The sequence below is a fragment of the Oncorhynchus mykiss genome, chromosome 13 (assembly GCF_057628025.1).
Source record: "Oncorhynchus mykiss isolate SJ-2025 chromosome 13, ASM5762802v1, whole genome shotgun sequence".
Taxonomy (NCBI): domain Eukaryota; kingdom Metazoa; phylum Chordata; class Actinopteri; order Salmoniformes; family Salmonidae; genus Oncorhynchus; species Oncorhynchus mykiss.
Window position 1 is genome coordinate 78,466,545 of NC_143034.1, and position 17,326 is coordinate 78,483,870.

The 17,326-nt window shown below is 41.9% G+C and overlaps 1 protein-coding gene across 1 annotated transcript in view; it reads left to right on the forward strand.

The window, feature by feature from the left end:
* Positions 1 to 17,326, forward strand: part of rbfox1 (RNA binding fox-1 homolog 1) — a 406,536-nt gene that overhangs the window by 133,158 nt on the left and 256,052 nt on the right. The window contains 1 exon segment of the mRNA XM_090197802.1: positions 10,727 to 10,768. Coding sequence (XP_090053928.1) covers positions 10,727 to 10,768 — 42 coding nt within the window.

Sequence of the window (17,326 nt, forward strand, 5' to 3'; positions counted from 1 at the left end):
ATCAGTGTCTGTACTGTAGGGTGGAACAATAACAACTAGGTCTACTGTATCAGTGTCTGTAGGGTGGAACAATAACAACTAGGTCTACTGTATCAGTGTCTGTAGGGTGGAACAATAACAACTAGGTCTACTGTATCAGTGTCTGTAGGGTGGAACAATAACAACTAGGTCTACTGTATCAGTGTCTGTAGGGTGGAACAATAACAACTAGGTCTACTGTATCAGTGTCTGTACTGTAGTGTGGAACAATAACAACTAGGTCTACTGTATCAGTGTCTGTACTGTAGGGTAGAACAATAACAACTAGGTCTACTGTACCAGTGTCTGTACTGTAGGGTGGAACAATAACAACTAGGTCTACTGTATCAGTGTCTGCAGGTTGGAACAATAACAACTAGGTCTACTGTATCAGTGTCTGTAATGTAGTGTGGAACAATAACAACTAGGTCTACTGTATCAGTGTCTGTAGGGTGGAACAATAACAACTAGGTCTACTGTATCAGTGTCTGTAATGTAGTGTGGAACAATAACAACTAGGTCTACTGTTTCCGTGTCTGTACTGTAGGGTGGAACAATAACAACTAGGTCTACTGTTTCCGTGTCTGTACTGTAGGGTGGAACAATAACAACTAGGTCTACTGTATCAGTGTCTGTAATGTAGGGTGGAACAATAACAACTAGGTCTACTGTATCAGTGTCTGTACTGTAGGGTGGAACAATAACAACTAGGTCTACTGTTTCCGTGTCTGTACTGTAGTGTGGAACAATAACAACTAGGTCTACTGTATCAGTGTCTGCAGGTTGGAACAATAACAACTAGGTCTACTGTATCAGTGTCTGTACTGTAGTGTGGAACAATAACAACTAGGTCTACTGTATCAGTGTCTGTAGGGTGGAACAATAACAACTAGGTCTACTGTATCAGTGTCTGTAGGGTAGAACAATAACAACTAGGTCTACTGTATCAGTGTCTGTACTGTAGGATGGAACAATAACAACTAGGTCTACTGTATCAGTGTCTGTACTGTAGGATGGAACAATAACAACTAGGTCTACTGTATCAGTGTCTGTACTGTAGGATGGAACAATAACAACTAGGTCTACTGTACCAGTGTCTGTACTGTAGGGTGGAACAATAACAACTAGGCCTACTGTATCAGTGTCTGTACTGTAGGATGGAACAATAACAACTAGGTCTACTGTATCAGTGTCTGTACTGTAGGGTGGAACAATAACAACTAGGTCTACTGTATCAGTGTCTGTAGGGTGGAACAATAACAACTAGGTCTACTGTACCAGTGTCTGTAGGGTGGAACAATAACAACTAGGTCTACTGTATCAGTGTCTGTACTGTAGGGTGGAACAATAACAACTAGGCCTACTTTATCAGTGTCTGTAGGGTGGAACAATAACAACTAGGTCTACTGTACCAGTGTCTGTAGGATGGAACAATAACAACTAGGTCTACTGTATCAGTGTCTGTACTGTAGGGTAGAACAATACCAACTAGGTCTACTGTATCAGTGTCTGTAGGGTGGAACAATAACAACTAGGTCTACTGTATCAGTGTCTGTAGGGTAGAACAATAACAACTAGGTCTACTGTACCAGTGTCTGTACTGCAGGTTGGAACAATAACAACTAGGTCTACTGTATCAGTGTCTGCAGGTTGGAACAATAACATATAGGTGATCTGAATGTTTATATAGGTGATCTGAATGTTTATATAGATTTTCACCCTCTCTCTCTCTCTCTCTCTCTCTCTCTCTCTTTCTCCCGGTCTCTCTCTCTCTCCCTCTCTCTCTCGGTCTCTCTCTCTCTCTCTCTCTCTCTTGTTCTCTCCCTCTCTCTCTCAGCCTCTCTCTCTCTCCCTCTCTCTCTCGGTCTCTCTCTCTCGTTCTCTCCCTCTCTCTCTTGGTCTCTCTCTCTCTCTCTCTCCCTCTACTGTTACTGCAGATTGGTACCTCCTTACACTAATGGAGAGGCAGGGAGAAATATACAGTAGTTGATTTATTCTGCCCTCCCTGCTATAAACCACACACACACACACACACACACACAGTGCGAGGGTGGGATATATTGACTGTATGCCATCCTCATAAGGAGCTTCTCCAGTCAGACCTCTTGCATTAGTGGTGAAATTCATTGAAAAATGAATTCAGTGATTGGAGTGAATGTTCAGCTGTAATGACATCACAGAGGGGTAATCCAATCATCGGCAGGCTGACGTATTCTCTATTGGTATTTCTCTGCTCTACCTGCCACTATAAAGCATACTGTCTATTCCCTTCTCTTCTGGTGGGGAGGGAGGGAGGGAATGAGGAGAGGGGATAGGGAGGGAGGGAATGAGGAGAGGGGATAGGGAGGGAGGGAATGAGGAGAGGGGATAGGGAGGGAGGGAATGAGGAGAGGAGAGGGGATAGGTAGGGAGGGAGGGAGGGAGGGAGGGAGGGAGGGAGGGAGGGAGGGAGGGAGGGGAGGGGAGGGGATAGGGAGGGAGGGAGTAAGTAGATTGATGCTGTAGTTAGTAGATTGATGCTGTAGTTAGTAGATTGATGCTGTAGTTATTATATTGATGCTGTAGTTAGTAGATTGATGCTGTAGTTAGTAGATTGATGCTGTAGTTAGTAGATTGATGCTGTAGTTAGTAGATTGATGCTGTAGTTAGTAGATTGATGCTGTAGTTAGTAGATTGATGCTGTAGTTAGTAGATTGATGCTGTAGTTATTAGATTGATGCTGTAGTTATTAGATTGATGCTGTAGTTAGTAGATTGATGCTGTAGTTAGTAGATTGATGCTGTAGTTAGTATATTGATGCTGTAGTTAGTAGATTGATGCTGTAGTTAGTAGATTGATGCTGTAGTTAGTAGATTGATGCTGTAGTTAGTAGATTGATGCTGTAGTTAGTAGATTGATGCTGTAGTTAGTAGATTGATGCTGTAGTTAGTAGATTGATGCTGTAGTTAGTAGATTGATGCTGTAGTTAGTAGATTGGTGCTGTAGTTAGTAGATTGATGCTGTAGTTAGTAGATTGATGCTGTAGTTAGTAGATTGATGCTGTAGTTAGTAGATTGATGCTGTAGTTAGTAGATTGATGCTGTAGTTAGTAGATTGATGCTGTAGTTAATGGAACAGCGGTGTTGTGGCATTTAGGGTGAAGTTGTGAAAATGCCACCAAGTTATTGTTTCTCTTTTCAATTCAGTGGATAAGAGCGGTAACCTTATCTGTGTGTGTGTGTATGTGTGTGTGTGTGTGTGTGTGTGTGAGTGTGTGTGTGTGTGTGTGTCGTAGATTGTGTTGCAGTAGCTCTATAAAATCTTTGCTCCAAATCTGCTGAGGTTTTCTAATGTTGAATGGAAGACTTTAACAGGCTACCTTCTATACTCTCGCTCTCTTTCCCCCTTCCCTCGCTCTTTCTCTCCCCCCTGCCTCCCCTCTCTCTCTCCCCCTTCCCTCGCTCTTTCTCTCCCCCCTGCCTCCCCTTTCTCTCTCCCCCTTCCCTTGCTCTTTCTCTCCCCCCTGCCTCCCCTCTCTCTCTCCCCCTTCCCTCGCTCTTTCTCTCCCCCCTGCCTCCTCTCTCTCTCTCTCCCCCTCTTCATTAATTTCTCTACAGTATATCCCTTTCTCTCCCCCCTGCCTCCTCTCTCTCTCTAACCCTCTTCATTAATTTCACTACAGTATATCCCTCTCTCTCCCCCCTGCCTCCTTTCTCTCTCTTCCCCTCTTCATTAATTTCTCTACAGTATATCCCTCTCTATTTTCTCTCTATACATCCTCCTCTCTCTCTCTCGTTCTCTCTCTGTAATGATGGTGCATATCTAACCACACTGCTGGAGGCTGTGGGAATTCCTGCTTGGTCAGCTCTTTCTCTCCCCCTCCCCCCTCCCCTCCATCTCTCCCCTCCCCTCCATCTCTCCCCCTCTTCCCTCTACCCTCTTTCCCATCTCTTTCCTCACCTCGATGGGTTTCATAGATAAACTGTATCAGCTAGTTGTTTCTGTGATCCTGGTGGTGTGTCGAGTCTTGAAGCATTGTAGTAGAGAATGATGCTGTGACTGTGTGTTCAATGTGATATACTAAATGTACTAAATGTAGCATCAACTGGCCTGTATTATAAAGCATGCAGGAGTGTTAATAGAACACATGTCTATGTCAGGAGTGTTAATAGAACACCTATCTATGTCAGGAGTGTTAATAAAACACCTATCCATGTCAGGAGTGTTAATAGAACACCTATCTATGTCAGGAGTGTTAATAGAACACCTATCTATGCCAGGAGTGTTAATATAACACCTGTCTATGTCAGGAGTGTTAATAGAACACATATCTATGTCAGGAGTGTTAATAGAACACCTATCTATGTCAGGAATGTTAATAGAACACCTATCTATGTCAGGAGTGTTAATAGAACACCTATCTATGTCAGAAGTGTTAATAGAACACCTATCTATATTAGGAGTGTTAATAGAACATCTCAGCTATGTAAGGAGTGTTAATAGAACACCTATCTATGTCAGGAGTGTTAATAGAACACCTATCTATGTAAGGAGTGTTGATAGAACACCTATCTATGAAAGGAGTGTTAATAGGGACACATATCTATGTCAGGAGGGTTAACAGAACACCTGTCTATGTCAGGAGTGTTAATAGAACACCTATCTATGCCAGGAGTGTTAATAGAACACCCATCTATGTTAGGAGTATTAATAGAACACCTATCTATGTTAGGAGTATTAATATAACACCTATCCATGTCAGGAGTGTTAATAGAACACCTATCTATGTCAGGAGTGTTAGTAGAACACCCATCTATGTTAGGAGTATTAATAGAACACCTATCTATGTCAGGAGTGTTAATAGAACACCTATCTATGTCAGGAGTGTTAGTAGAACACCTATCTATGTCAGGAATGTTAATAGAACACCAACTATGCCAGAAGTGTTAATAGAACACCGATCTATGTCAGGAGTGTTAGTAGAACACCTATCTATGTCAGGAGTGTTAGTAGAACACCTATCTATGTCAGGAGTGTTAGTAGGCCACCTATCTATGTCAGGAATGTTAATAGAACACCAACTATGCCAGGAGTGTTAATCGAACACCTATCTATGTCAGGAGTGTTAATAGAACACCTATCTATGTCAGGAGTGTTGATAGAAGACCTATCTATGTCAGGAGTGTTGATAGAACACCTATCTATGTCAGGAGTGTTAATAGAACACCTATCTTGTCAGGAGTGTTAATAGAACACCTATCTATGAAATTAGAGTTAGTAGAACACCTCAGCTACGTGACCTACATGTGATCAAATGAGTTGGGTCTAGTGGGCTAACCCATATAGGATGTCATGTTGTGCTGGGGCACTACATAGTTGTACCAAATGTCAACTTGTTCCTATATTGTGCATTTATATGATCAGAGCCCTATGGGTCATGGTAAAAAGTAGTGCACTATATAGTGAATAGGGTGCCATTTAGTACACTATCACTGCTCTCTCATTATGTAAGTGGATGCATTTATAGAGGCTGTTTCTGCTGTGTCTGGACTTTCTGTTACTCAAGACCAACAAACAGTGGCTTCCACAACACACAGCAAAATAACTTTACAACGGACAAGCTCACACAGGATATCTCTTTCCACCTCACCGAGTCCCAAGTGTCATATCACTTCAAGATTACAGTGATTATACACTGTATTCGCTCCACACGTGAGTGATAGACTTATGGATGACAGTTGGCTGTGTGTTGTGTAGTTATAACTACACAACACATAACATTATAGTTATAACTACACAACACATAACATGACTGTGTGTTGTGTTTATAAAAAAGAATTCATAGAATCATATAAAAGCTTTGAAAGATCAACCATTCAGTACAAATATTTGATTTAAAAAAGGCCCTCGTGCAAAGCACCACAAAAAAGACTGCATTACATAACATGACTGTTGTGTTGTGTAGTCATAACATGACTGTGTGTAGTTATAACATGACTGTGTGTAGTCATAACATGACTGTGTGTAGTCATAACATGACTGTTGTGTAGTTATAACATGACTGTGTGTTGTGTAGTTATAACATGACTGTGTGTAGTTATAACATGACTGTTGTGTAGTTATAACATGACTGTTGTGTAGTTATAACATGACTGTTGTGTAGTCATAACATGACTGTGTGTAGTCATAACATGACTGTGTGTAGTCATAACATGACTGTTGTGTAGTTATAACATGACTGTGTGTTGTGTAGTTATAACATGACTGTGTGTAGTTATAACATGACTGTGTGTAGTTATAACATGACTGTGTGTTGTGTAGTTATAACATGACTGTTGTGTAGTTATAACATGACTGTTGTTACAACATGACTGTGTGTTGTGTAGTTATAACATGACTGTGTGTAGTTATAACATGACTGTGTGTTGTGTAGTTATAACATGACTGTTGTGTAGTTATAACATGACTGTGTGTTGTTACAACATGACTGTGTGTTGTGTAGTTATAACATGACTGTGTGTAGTTATAACATGACTGTGTGTTGTGTAGTTATAACATGACTGTGTGTTGTTACAACATGACTGTGTGTTGTGTAGTTATAACATGACTGTGTGTAGTTATAACATGACTGTGTGTTGTGTAGTTATAACATGACTGTGTGTAGTTATAACATGGCTGTGTGTTGTGTAGTTATAACATGACTGTGTGTTGTGTAGTTATAACATGACTGTGTGTTGTGTAGTTATAACATGACTGTGTGTAGTTATAACATGACTGTGTGTTGTGTAGTTATAACATGACTGTGTGTAGTTATAACATGACTGTGTGTTGTGTAGTTATAACATGACTGTGTGTTGTGTAGTTATAACATGACTGTGTGTAGTTATAACATGACTGTGTGTTGTGTAGTTATAACATGACTGTGCGTAGTTATAACATGGCTGTGTGTTGTGTAGTTATAACATGACTGTGTGTTGTGTAGTTATAACATGACTGTGTGTTGTGTAGTTATAACATGACTGTGTGTAGTTATAACATGACTGTGTGTTGTGTAGTTATAACATGACTGTGTGTAGTTATAACATGACTGTGTTGTGTAGTTATAACATGACTGTGTGTTGTGTAGTTATAACATGACTGTGTGTAGTTATAACATGACTGTGTGTTGTGTAGTTATAACATGACTGTGTGTTGTGTAGTTATAACATGACTGTGTGTTGTGTAGTTATAACATGACTGTGTATAGGGAGGGAGGTTTGTTTCTTCCTAATCTGAAGTTATTGGAGGGAGGGTTCTTTCTTTAGATAATGCTTTTGGAAATTGACATAAAAAAAAAATGTTTTGCCTGTGTATCAATCTGTGTGTGTGTGTGTGTGTGTGTGTGTGTCAGGTTAAGTGTTAGAGGAATTGCTTATGTTTAATGTCATGCTAAACATAGTCTCCTCCAGGAGCTCGGTGGTGAAAAGCATCAACATCATATCAATCCCAATTCCTTTCCCCCTCCTCTCTCATCTCTCTCATCTCTTCCTGTTGTCCTCTTTCTCCTCCTCATCACGCAGTTCATAATCGTCTCACTGCTCTGTAATGTGTTTTTTACGAGGTGAGGAGATGGAAATGATATTCCACTGCTCACTACAACAACGAACAGTCTGAGAAGACTCACACCCTCACTAGAGGATAGAGATAACTCACACCCTCACTAACAGTCTGAGAAGACTCACACCCTCACTAACAGTCTGAGAAGACTCACACCCTCACTAACAGTCTGAGAAGACTCACACCTTCACTAGCAGTCTGAGAAGACTCACACCCTCACTAGCAGTCTGAGAAGACTCACACCCTCACTAGCAGATAGAGGTAACTCACACCCTCACTAACAGTCTGAGAAGACTCACCCCCTCACTAACAGTCTGAGAAGACTCACACCCTCACTAACAGTCTGAGAAGACTCACCCCCTCACTAACAGTCTGAGAAGACTCACACCCTCACTAACAGTCTGAGAAGACTCACACCCTCACTAGCAGTCTGAGAAGACTCACACCCTCACTAACAGATTGAGATAACTCACACCCTCACTAACAGTCTGAGAAGACTCACACCCTCACTAACAGTCTGAGAAGACTCTCACCCTCACTAACAGTCTGAGAAGACTCACACCCTCACTAGCAGATAGAGATAACTCACACCCTCACTAGCAGATAGAGATAACACACACCCTCACATGCAGATAGAGATAACTCACACCCTCACTAGCGGATAGAGATAACTCACACCCTCACTAGCGGATATAGATAACTCACACCCTCACTAGCAGATAGAGATAACTCACACCCTCACTAGAGGATAGCGATAACTCACACCCTCACTAGCGGATAGAGATAAATCTCACCCTCACTAGAGGATAGAGATAAAACACACCCTCACTAGCGGATAGAAATAACTCACACCCTCACTAGCGGATAGAGATAACACACACCCTCACTAACGGATAGAGATAACACACACCCTCACTAACGGATAGAGATAACACACACCCTCACTAACGGACAGAGATAACACACACCCTCACTAATGGACAGCGATAACACACACCCTCACTAACGGACAGCGATAACACACACCCTCAATAACGGACAGAGAAGACAACACCCTCACTAACGGACAGAGAAGACAACACCCTCACTAACGGACAGAGAAGACACACCCGCACTAACGGACAGAGAAGACACACCCTCACTAACGGACAGAGAAGACACACACCCTCACTAATGGACAGAGAAGACCAACTCCCTCACAAATGGCTAGAAGTAGTCTGAGAACAGAAGAGAGGAGGAAGAACAACAAAGCCAAGACGTTAAGTGTTCTGAGCCTGTGTTCCAAACTGCACCCTGTATTCCCTATATAGTGTGCTACTCTTTACTAGAGGCGTATGGGCCGAGGTCAGAAGCCACTATGAAGGTAATAGCGTGCTATTTGGGATGCAGAGATTGTTGTGAGTGTAGTGAGACCAATGGCGTTGAGGATCTGTCTCTGTGACATTAAACTGTAGAGAGAGTGTTGTGAGTGTAGTGAGGATCTGTCTCTCAGTGACTTTAAACTGTAGAGAGATTGTTGTGAGTGTAGTGAGGATCTGTCTCTCAGTGACATTAAACTGTAGAGAGAGTGTTGTGAGTGTAGTGAGGATCTGTCTCTCAGTGACATTAAACTGTAGAGAGATTGTTGTGAGTGTAGTGAGGATCTGTCTCTCAGTGACATTAAACTGTAGAGAGAGTGTTGTGAGTGTAGTGAGGATCTGTCTCTCAGTGACATTAAACTGTAGAGAGATTGTTGTGAGTGTAGTGAGGATCTGTCTCTCAGTGACATTAAACTGTAGAGAGATTGTTGTGAGTGTAGTGAGGATCTGTCTCTCAGTGACATTAAACTGTAGAGAGAGTGTTGTGAGAATTGAGACGCTTCACACCATAACATACGACCACCTCCACCGTATTACTGAGAGGATATCAATACATCCTGTGTGTGTGTGTGTGTGTGTGTGTGTGTGTGTGTGTGTCGGCTGGGTATGTGTTGGGATAGGTGTTTTCAAGCATCAATGCATCCTTCTTGTCTGAACTGTGTGTCTCTGGTCAAAACTGTGACATACTGTAATTACCAATGGTTTTACTAATGCTCCCATGATGCTCCTCTACATTACAGTAATGTGGTTCAGAATGTTCCTTTACATTACAGTAATGTAGTTGAGAATGTTCCTTTACATTACAGTAATGTGGTTGAGAATGTTCCTTTACATTACAGTAATGTAGTTGAGAATTTTCCTTTACATTACAGTAATGTAGTTGAGAATGTTCCTTTACATTACAGTAATGTGGTTGAGAATGCTCCTTTACATTACAGTAATGTAGTTGAGAATGTTCCTTTACATTACAGTAATGTGGTTGAGAATGCTCCTTTACATTACAGTAATGTAGTTGAGAATGTTCCTTTACATTACAGTAATGTGGTTGAGAATGTTCCTTTACATTACAGTAATGTAGTTGAGAATGTTCCTTTACATTACAGTAATGTAGTTGAGAATGTTCCTTTACATTACAGTAATGTAGTTGAGATCATCACTGTGCTCCTCAGTATCTCTGGGCTGTAGATATTATTAAACTACAATATCATCTATTCTATGTGGTCTGTGATCCGAAGGGAAACGGTTCAAATGATCTGGGGGTCTGGGTGTGAATTCATTTTGGTTTTATTTTGGATGGATTCATATTGTTGGTTGTGATTGGGTCATGTATAAGTTATATTCTGCAACAATCAATGGTTATATATGAATAATGTCAGAAACAGATTAAATGAATGTTCCAGTCCGAGATCCCCCCCCCCCCCCATTAAAGGAATGTTCCAGTCCGAGATCCCCCCCCCCCCATTAAAGGAATGTTCCAGTCCGAGATCCCCCCCCCCCCCCCATGAAAGTAATGTTCCAGTCCGAGATCCCCCCCCCCCCCCCCCCCATGAAAGGAATGTTCCAGTCCGAGATCCCCTCCCCCCCCCCCATGAAAGGAATGTTCCAGTCCGAGATCCCCCCCCCCCCATTAAAGGAATGTTCCAGTCCGAGATCCCCCCCCCCCCCCCCCCCCCCCCATGAAAGGAATGTTCCAGTCCGAGATCCCCCCCCCCCCATGAAAGTAATGTTCCAGTCCCAGATCGCCCCATGACAGTTGTTTGTTTTATTTCTTTCAGATTCCAGGCCAACCCATGAGCTGTGAGAGGACGCAACTGAGGGTCAGTTCCACTCGCTGTGTGTACGTACTTGTGTGTGAGTGTGTGTTTTGTGTGTGTGTGTCTAGCTTGTCTGTCCGAAAGGTACCCTTTTCCTACATCGGTTCTAAAGGTCTGTTCAGTAGGTCTGTTCAGTAGGTCTGTTCTATAGGTCTGTTCAGTAGGTCTGTTCTATAGGTCTGTTCTGTAGGTCTGTTCAGTAGGTCTGTTCAGTAGGTCTGTTCAGTAGGTCTGTTCAGTAGGTCTGTTCAGTAGGTCTGTTCTATAAGTCTGTTCAGTAGGTCTGTTCTGTAGGTCTGTTCAGTAGGTCTGTTCAGTAGGTCTGTTCAGTAGGTCTGTTCACTAGGTCTGTTCAGTAGGTTTGTTCAGTAGGTCTGTTCTATAGGTCTGTTCAGTAGGTCTGTTCTATAGGTTTGTTCAGTAGGTCTGTTCAGTAGGTCTGTTCTGTAGGTCTGTTCTGTAGGTCTGTATTATATGACTATATATAAGTAGATTATATGACATTACATAAATAGATTATATTACTATATATAAATAGATTATATTACTATATATATGTAGATTATATGACTATATAAATATATTATATTACTATATATAAATAAATTATATTACTATATATATGTAGATTATATGACTATATAAATAGATTATATTACTATATATAAATAAATTATATTACTATATATATGTAGATTATATGACTATATAAATATATTATATTACTATATATAAATATATTATATTACTATATATATGTAGATTATATGACTATATAAATATATTATATGACTATATATATGTAGATTATATGACTATATAAATATATTATATTACTATATATAAATATATTATATTACTATATATATGTAGATTATATGACTATATAAATATATTATATGACTATATATATGTAGATTATATGACTATATAAATATATTATATTACTATATATAAATAAATTATATTACTATATATATGTAGATTATATGACTATATAAATATATTATATGACTATATATAAATAGATTATATTACTATATATAAATAAATTATATTACTATATATATGTAGATTATATGACTATATAAATATATTATATGACTATATATAAGTAGATTATATGACTATATAAATATATTATATTACTATATATAAATAAATTATATTACTATATATATGTAGATTATATGACTATATAAATATATTATATGACTATATATAAGTAGATTATATGACTATATAAATATATTATATTACTATATATATGTAGATATGAATAGATTCAATAACTATTCATAAAATAATCATCTGTCAGGAACTGTACTCTGTAGTGGAGACCTCCAGGAGTCTGTCAGGAACTGTACTCTGTAGTGGAGACCTCCAGGAGTCTGTCAGGAACTGTACTCTGTAGTGGAGACCTTCAGGAGCCTGTCAGGAACTGTACTCTGTAGTGGAGACCTCCAGGAGTCTGTCAGGAACTGTACTCTGTAGTGGAGACCTCCAGGAGCCTGTCAGGAACTGTACTCTGTTGTGGAGACCTCCAGGAGTCTGTCAGGAACTGTACTCTGTAGTGGAGACCTCCAGGAGTCTGTCAGGAACTGTACTCTGTAGTGGAGACCTCCAGGAGTCTGTCAGGAACTGTACTCTGTAGTGGAGACCTCCAGGAGTCTGTCAGGAACTGTACTCTGTAGTGTAGACCACCAGGAGTCTGTCAAGAACTGTACTCTGTAGTGGAGACCTCCAGGAGCATGTCAGGAACTGTACTCTGTGGTGGAGACCTTCAGGAGCCTGTCAGGAACTGTACTCTGTAATGGAGGCCTTCAGGAGCCTGTCAGGAACTGTACTCTGTAATGGAGGCCTTCAGGAGCCTGTCAGGAACTGTACTCTGTAATGGAGGTAGAAGAGAAGAAGAAAAGCTCAAGAAGCTGAATGTGTTGTTGCTCTCAGCCCCAAAATGTGGCTCCTCCCTGCTTTATGGGATCTTGTAGAATCTCTGTGGGTAGGTCTTGTATAGGTTCTGGTAGAATCTCTGTGTGGAGGTATTGTATGGGTTCTGGTAGGATCTCTGTGGGGAGGTCTGGGTTCTGGTAGGATCTCTGTGGGTAGGTCTTGTATGGGTTCTGGTAGGATCTCTGTGGGGAGATCTGGGTTCTGGTAGGATCTCTGTGGGGAAGTCTGGGTTGGCTTCTGGTAGGATCTCTGTGGGGAGGTCTTGGTTCTGCTAGGATCTCTGTGGGGAGGTCTGGGTTCTGTTAGGATCTTTGGGTTCTGGTAAGATCTCTGAGGTGAGGTCTTGGTTCTGGTAGGATCTCTGTGGATAGGTCTTGGTTCTGGTAGGATCTCTGTGAGGAGGTCTGGGTTCTGGTAGGATCTCTGTGAGGAGGTTTTAGTTCTGGTAGGATCTCTTTTAGGAGGTCTTAGTTCTGGTAGGATATCTGTGAGAAGGCCTTGGTTCTGGTAGGATCTCTGTGGATCGGCCTTGGTTCTGGTAGGATCTCTGTGAGGAGGTCTGGGTTCTGGTAGGATCTCTGTGAGGAGGTTTTAGTTCTGGTAGGATCTCTGTGAGGAGGTCTTTGTTCTGGTAGGATCTCTGTGAGAAGATTTTGTTTCTCGTAGGATCTCTGTGGAGAGGTCTTGGTTCTGGTAGGATCTCCGAGGGGAGGTCTTGGTTCTGGTAGGATCTCTTTGGGCAGGTATTGGTTCTGGTAGGATCTCTGTGTGGACATCTGGGTTCTGGTAGGATCTCTGTGAGGAGGTCTTAGTTCTGGTAAGATCTCTGTGAGTAGGTCTTGGTTCTGGTAGGATCTCTGTGACAAGGTCTTGGTTCTGGTAGGATCTCTGTGAGGAGGTCTTGGTTCTGGTAGGATCTCTGTGAGGAGGTCTTAGTTCTGGTAGGATCTCTATGGAGAGGTCTGGGTTCTAGTAGGATCGCTGTGAGGAGTTCTGGTAGGATCGCTGTGAGGAGTTCTGGGTTCTGGTAGGATCTTTGTGAAGAGGTCTCATGTACAGTGCCTTGCGAAAGTATTCGGCCCCCTTGAACTTTGCGACTTTTTGCCACATTTCAGGCTTCAAACATAAAGATATAAAACTGTATTTTTTTGTGAAGAATCAACAACAAGTGGGACACAATCATGAAGTGGAACGACATTTATTGGAAAACAGCTCGAGCTCAGTGAGGTTGGATGGAGAGCATTTGTGAACAGCAGTTTTCAGTTCTTTCCACAGATTCTCGATTGGATTCAGGTCTGGACTTTGACTTGGCCATTCTAACACCTGGATATGTTTATTTTTGAACCATTCCATTGTAGATTTTGCTTTACGTTTTGGATCATTATCTTGTTGGAAGACAAATCTCCGTCCCAGTCTCAGGTCTTTTTTTCTTCCAGAATGGTCCTGTATTTGGCTCCATCCATCTTCCCATCAATTTTAACCATCTTCCCTGTCCTTGCTGAAGAAAAGCAGGCCCAAACCATGATGCTGCCACCACCATGTTTGACAGTGGGGATGGTGTGTTGCTTCTACGCCAAACATAACGTTTTGCATTGTTGCCAAAAAGTTCAATTTTGGTTTCATCTGACCAGAGCACCTTCTTCCACGTTTGGTGTGTCTCCCAGGTGGCTTGTGGCAAACTTTAACCAACACTTTTTATGGATATCTTTAAGAAATGGCTTTCTTCTTGCCACTCTTCCATAAAGGCCAGATTTGTGCAATATACGACTGATTGTTGTCCTATGGACAGAGTCTCCCACCTCAGCTGTAGATCTCTGCAGTTCATCCAGAGTGATCATGGGCCTCTTGGCTGCATCTCTGATCAGTCTTCACTTTGTATGAGCTGAAAGTTTAGAGGGACGGCCAGGTCTTGGTAGATTTGCAGTGGTCTGATACTCCTTCCATTTCAATATTATCGCTTGCACAGTGCTCCTTGGGATGTTTAAAGCTTGGGAAATCTTTTTGTATCCAAATCCGGCTTTAAACTTCTTCACAACAGTATCTCGGACCTGCCTGGTGTGTTCCTTGTTCTTCATGATGCTCTCTGCGCTTTTAACGGACCTCTGAGACTATCACAGTGCAGGTGCATTTATACGGAGACTTGATTACACACAGGTGGATTGTATTTATCATCATTAGTCATTTAGGTCAACATTGGATCATTCAGAGATCATCACTGAACTTCTGGAGAGAGTTTGCTGCACTGAAAGTAAAGGGGCTGAATAATTTTGCACGCCCAATTTTTCAGTTTTTGATTTGTTAAAAAAGTTTGAAATATCCAATAAATGTCATTCCACTTCATGATTGTGTCCCACTTGTTGTTGATTCTTCACAAAAAAATACAGTTTTATATCTTTATGTTTGAAGCCTGAAATGTGGCAAAAGGTCGCAAAGTTCAAGGGGGCCGAATACTTTCGCAAGGCACTGTATGTTATCTGGTTCCCCCCAATGACACCTATTCTCTCTCTCATGCCCTAATTGATGGGTTGGGTGTTTCTGCATGAAAGATATGTTATTTCATTGTCTGATGAACAGTTCAATACCATCTATATATATATGCTTCCAAAAAATATAAGCATGATTAAACATTTTCTAAATCATTCTCCTGTATGTGTCACAACGTAATAACAGTTTACAAGCAGTTTCTAATAGTCTAGTGAAAGCATGAGTTGATGCACACTCAGAATACTTCTTCAACCCTGAAGGAGGCACCGTGCGCTGAAACCTTGGTGTTTTATACTTCTTCAACCCTGAAGGAGGCACCGTGTGCTGAAACCTTGGTGTTTTATACTTCTTCAACCCTGAAGGAGGCACCGTGTGCTGAAACCTTGGTGTTTTATACTTCTTCAACCCTGAAGGAGGCACGTGTTCTGAAACCTTGGTGTTTTATACTTCTTCAACCCTGAAGGAGGCACCGTGTGCTGAAACCTTGGTGTTTTATACTTCTTCAACCCTGAAGGAGGCACCGTGTGCTGAAACCTTGGTGTTTTATACTTCTTCAACCCTGAAGGAGGCACCGTGTTCTTCAACCCTGAAGGAGGCCCCGTGCGCTGAAATGTTAGTGTTTTATACTTCTTCAACCCTGAAGGAGGCACCGTGTTCTGAAACCTTGGTGTTTTATACTTCTTCAACCCTGAAGGAGGCACCGTGTGCTGAAACCTTGGTGTTTTATACTTCTTCAACCCTGAAGGAGGCACCGTGTGCTGAAACCTTGGTGTTTTATACTTGTTCAACCCTGAAGGAGGCACCGTGTTCTGAAACCTTGGTGTTTTATACTTCTTCAACCCTGAAGGAGGCACCGTGTGCTGAAACCTTGGTGTTTTATACTTCTTCAACCCTGAAGGAGGCACCGTGTGCTGAAACCTTGGTGTTTTATACTTCTTCAACCCTGAAGGAGGCACCGTGTGCTGAAACCTTGGTGTTTTATACTTCTTCAACCCTGAAGGAGGCACCGTGTGCTGAAACCTTGGTGTTTTATACTTCTTCAACCCTGAAGGAGGCACCGTGTTCTGAAACCTTGGTGTTTTATACTTCTTCAACCCTGAAGGAGGCCCCGTGTTCTTCAACCCTGAAGGAGGCACCGTGTGCTGAAACCTTAGTGTTTTATACTTCTTCAACCCTGAAGGAGGCACCGTGTGCTGAAACCTTGGTGTTTTATACTTCTTCAACCCTGAAGGAGGCACCATGTGCTGAAACACTTCTTCAACCCTGAAGGAGGCACCGTACGCTGAAACACTTCTTCAACCCTGAAGGAGGCACCGTGTGCTGAAACACTTCTTCAACCCTGAAGGAGGCACCGTACGCTGAAACACTTCTTCCACCCTGAAGGAGGCACCATGCGCTGAAACACTTATTCAACCCTGAAGGAGGCACCGTGCGCTGAAACACTTCTTCAACCCTGAAGGAGGCACCGTGTGCTGAAATGTTAGTGTTTTATACTTCTTCAACCCTGAAGGAGGCACCGTGTGCTGAAATGTTAGTGTTTTATACTTCTTCAACCCTGAAACCCTGTTTTACTCCCCTTGATATGTACTTGACTGTTGGTTATCAGCAGAACTCCTCATTGGATACGTTTGCAGGGCCTGTTTTAGTCCAGGTATCTGGAAATCTGGACATTATTTCTGTCTGGGGGGAACTGCTTTGTGATGGACGCGTGCAGTGTGAGGGGGACAGATTTGTGTGTAGCACGCGTTGCCAGTCAGGCAGACCATTGTGCATTCTGCTACACGACTGTAATTCACCCTGGGTTTGTTGAGGGACTTTAAGTCTAAAATGGCTACTATGATGAATGTTCTGATGTTGCTATTCACGCTGTGTCATCAGTCACCAGTCCTGGCCCCCTCCCCCCTCTGGCCCCCTCCTGCCTCCTCGCTCCCCCTCTTCCCTCCTCCCTCCCCCCTCCTGCCTCCTCCATCCCCCTCTTCCTGCCAGCAGCCTCCTCCCTCCGGCCCCCTCCAGCCTACTTCATTTGATTCTAATTATCCTAAATAATAAACACTATTTACAACTGGATCGGAAATTAGCATAACCTTGATTATTATCCCAAATTGGATGTGTTGTTTAATTCTA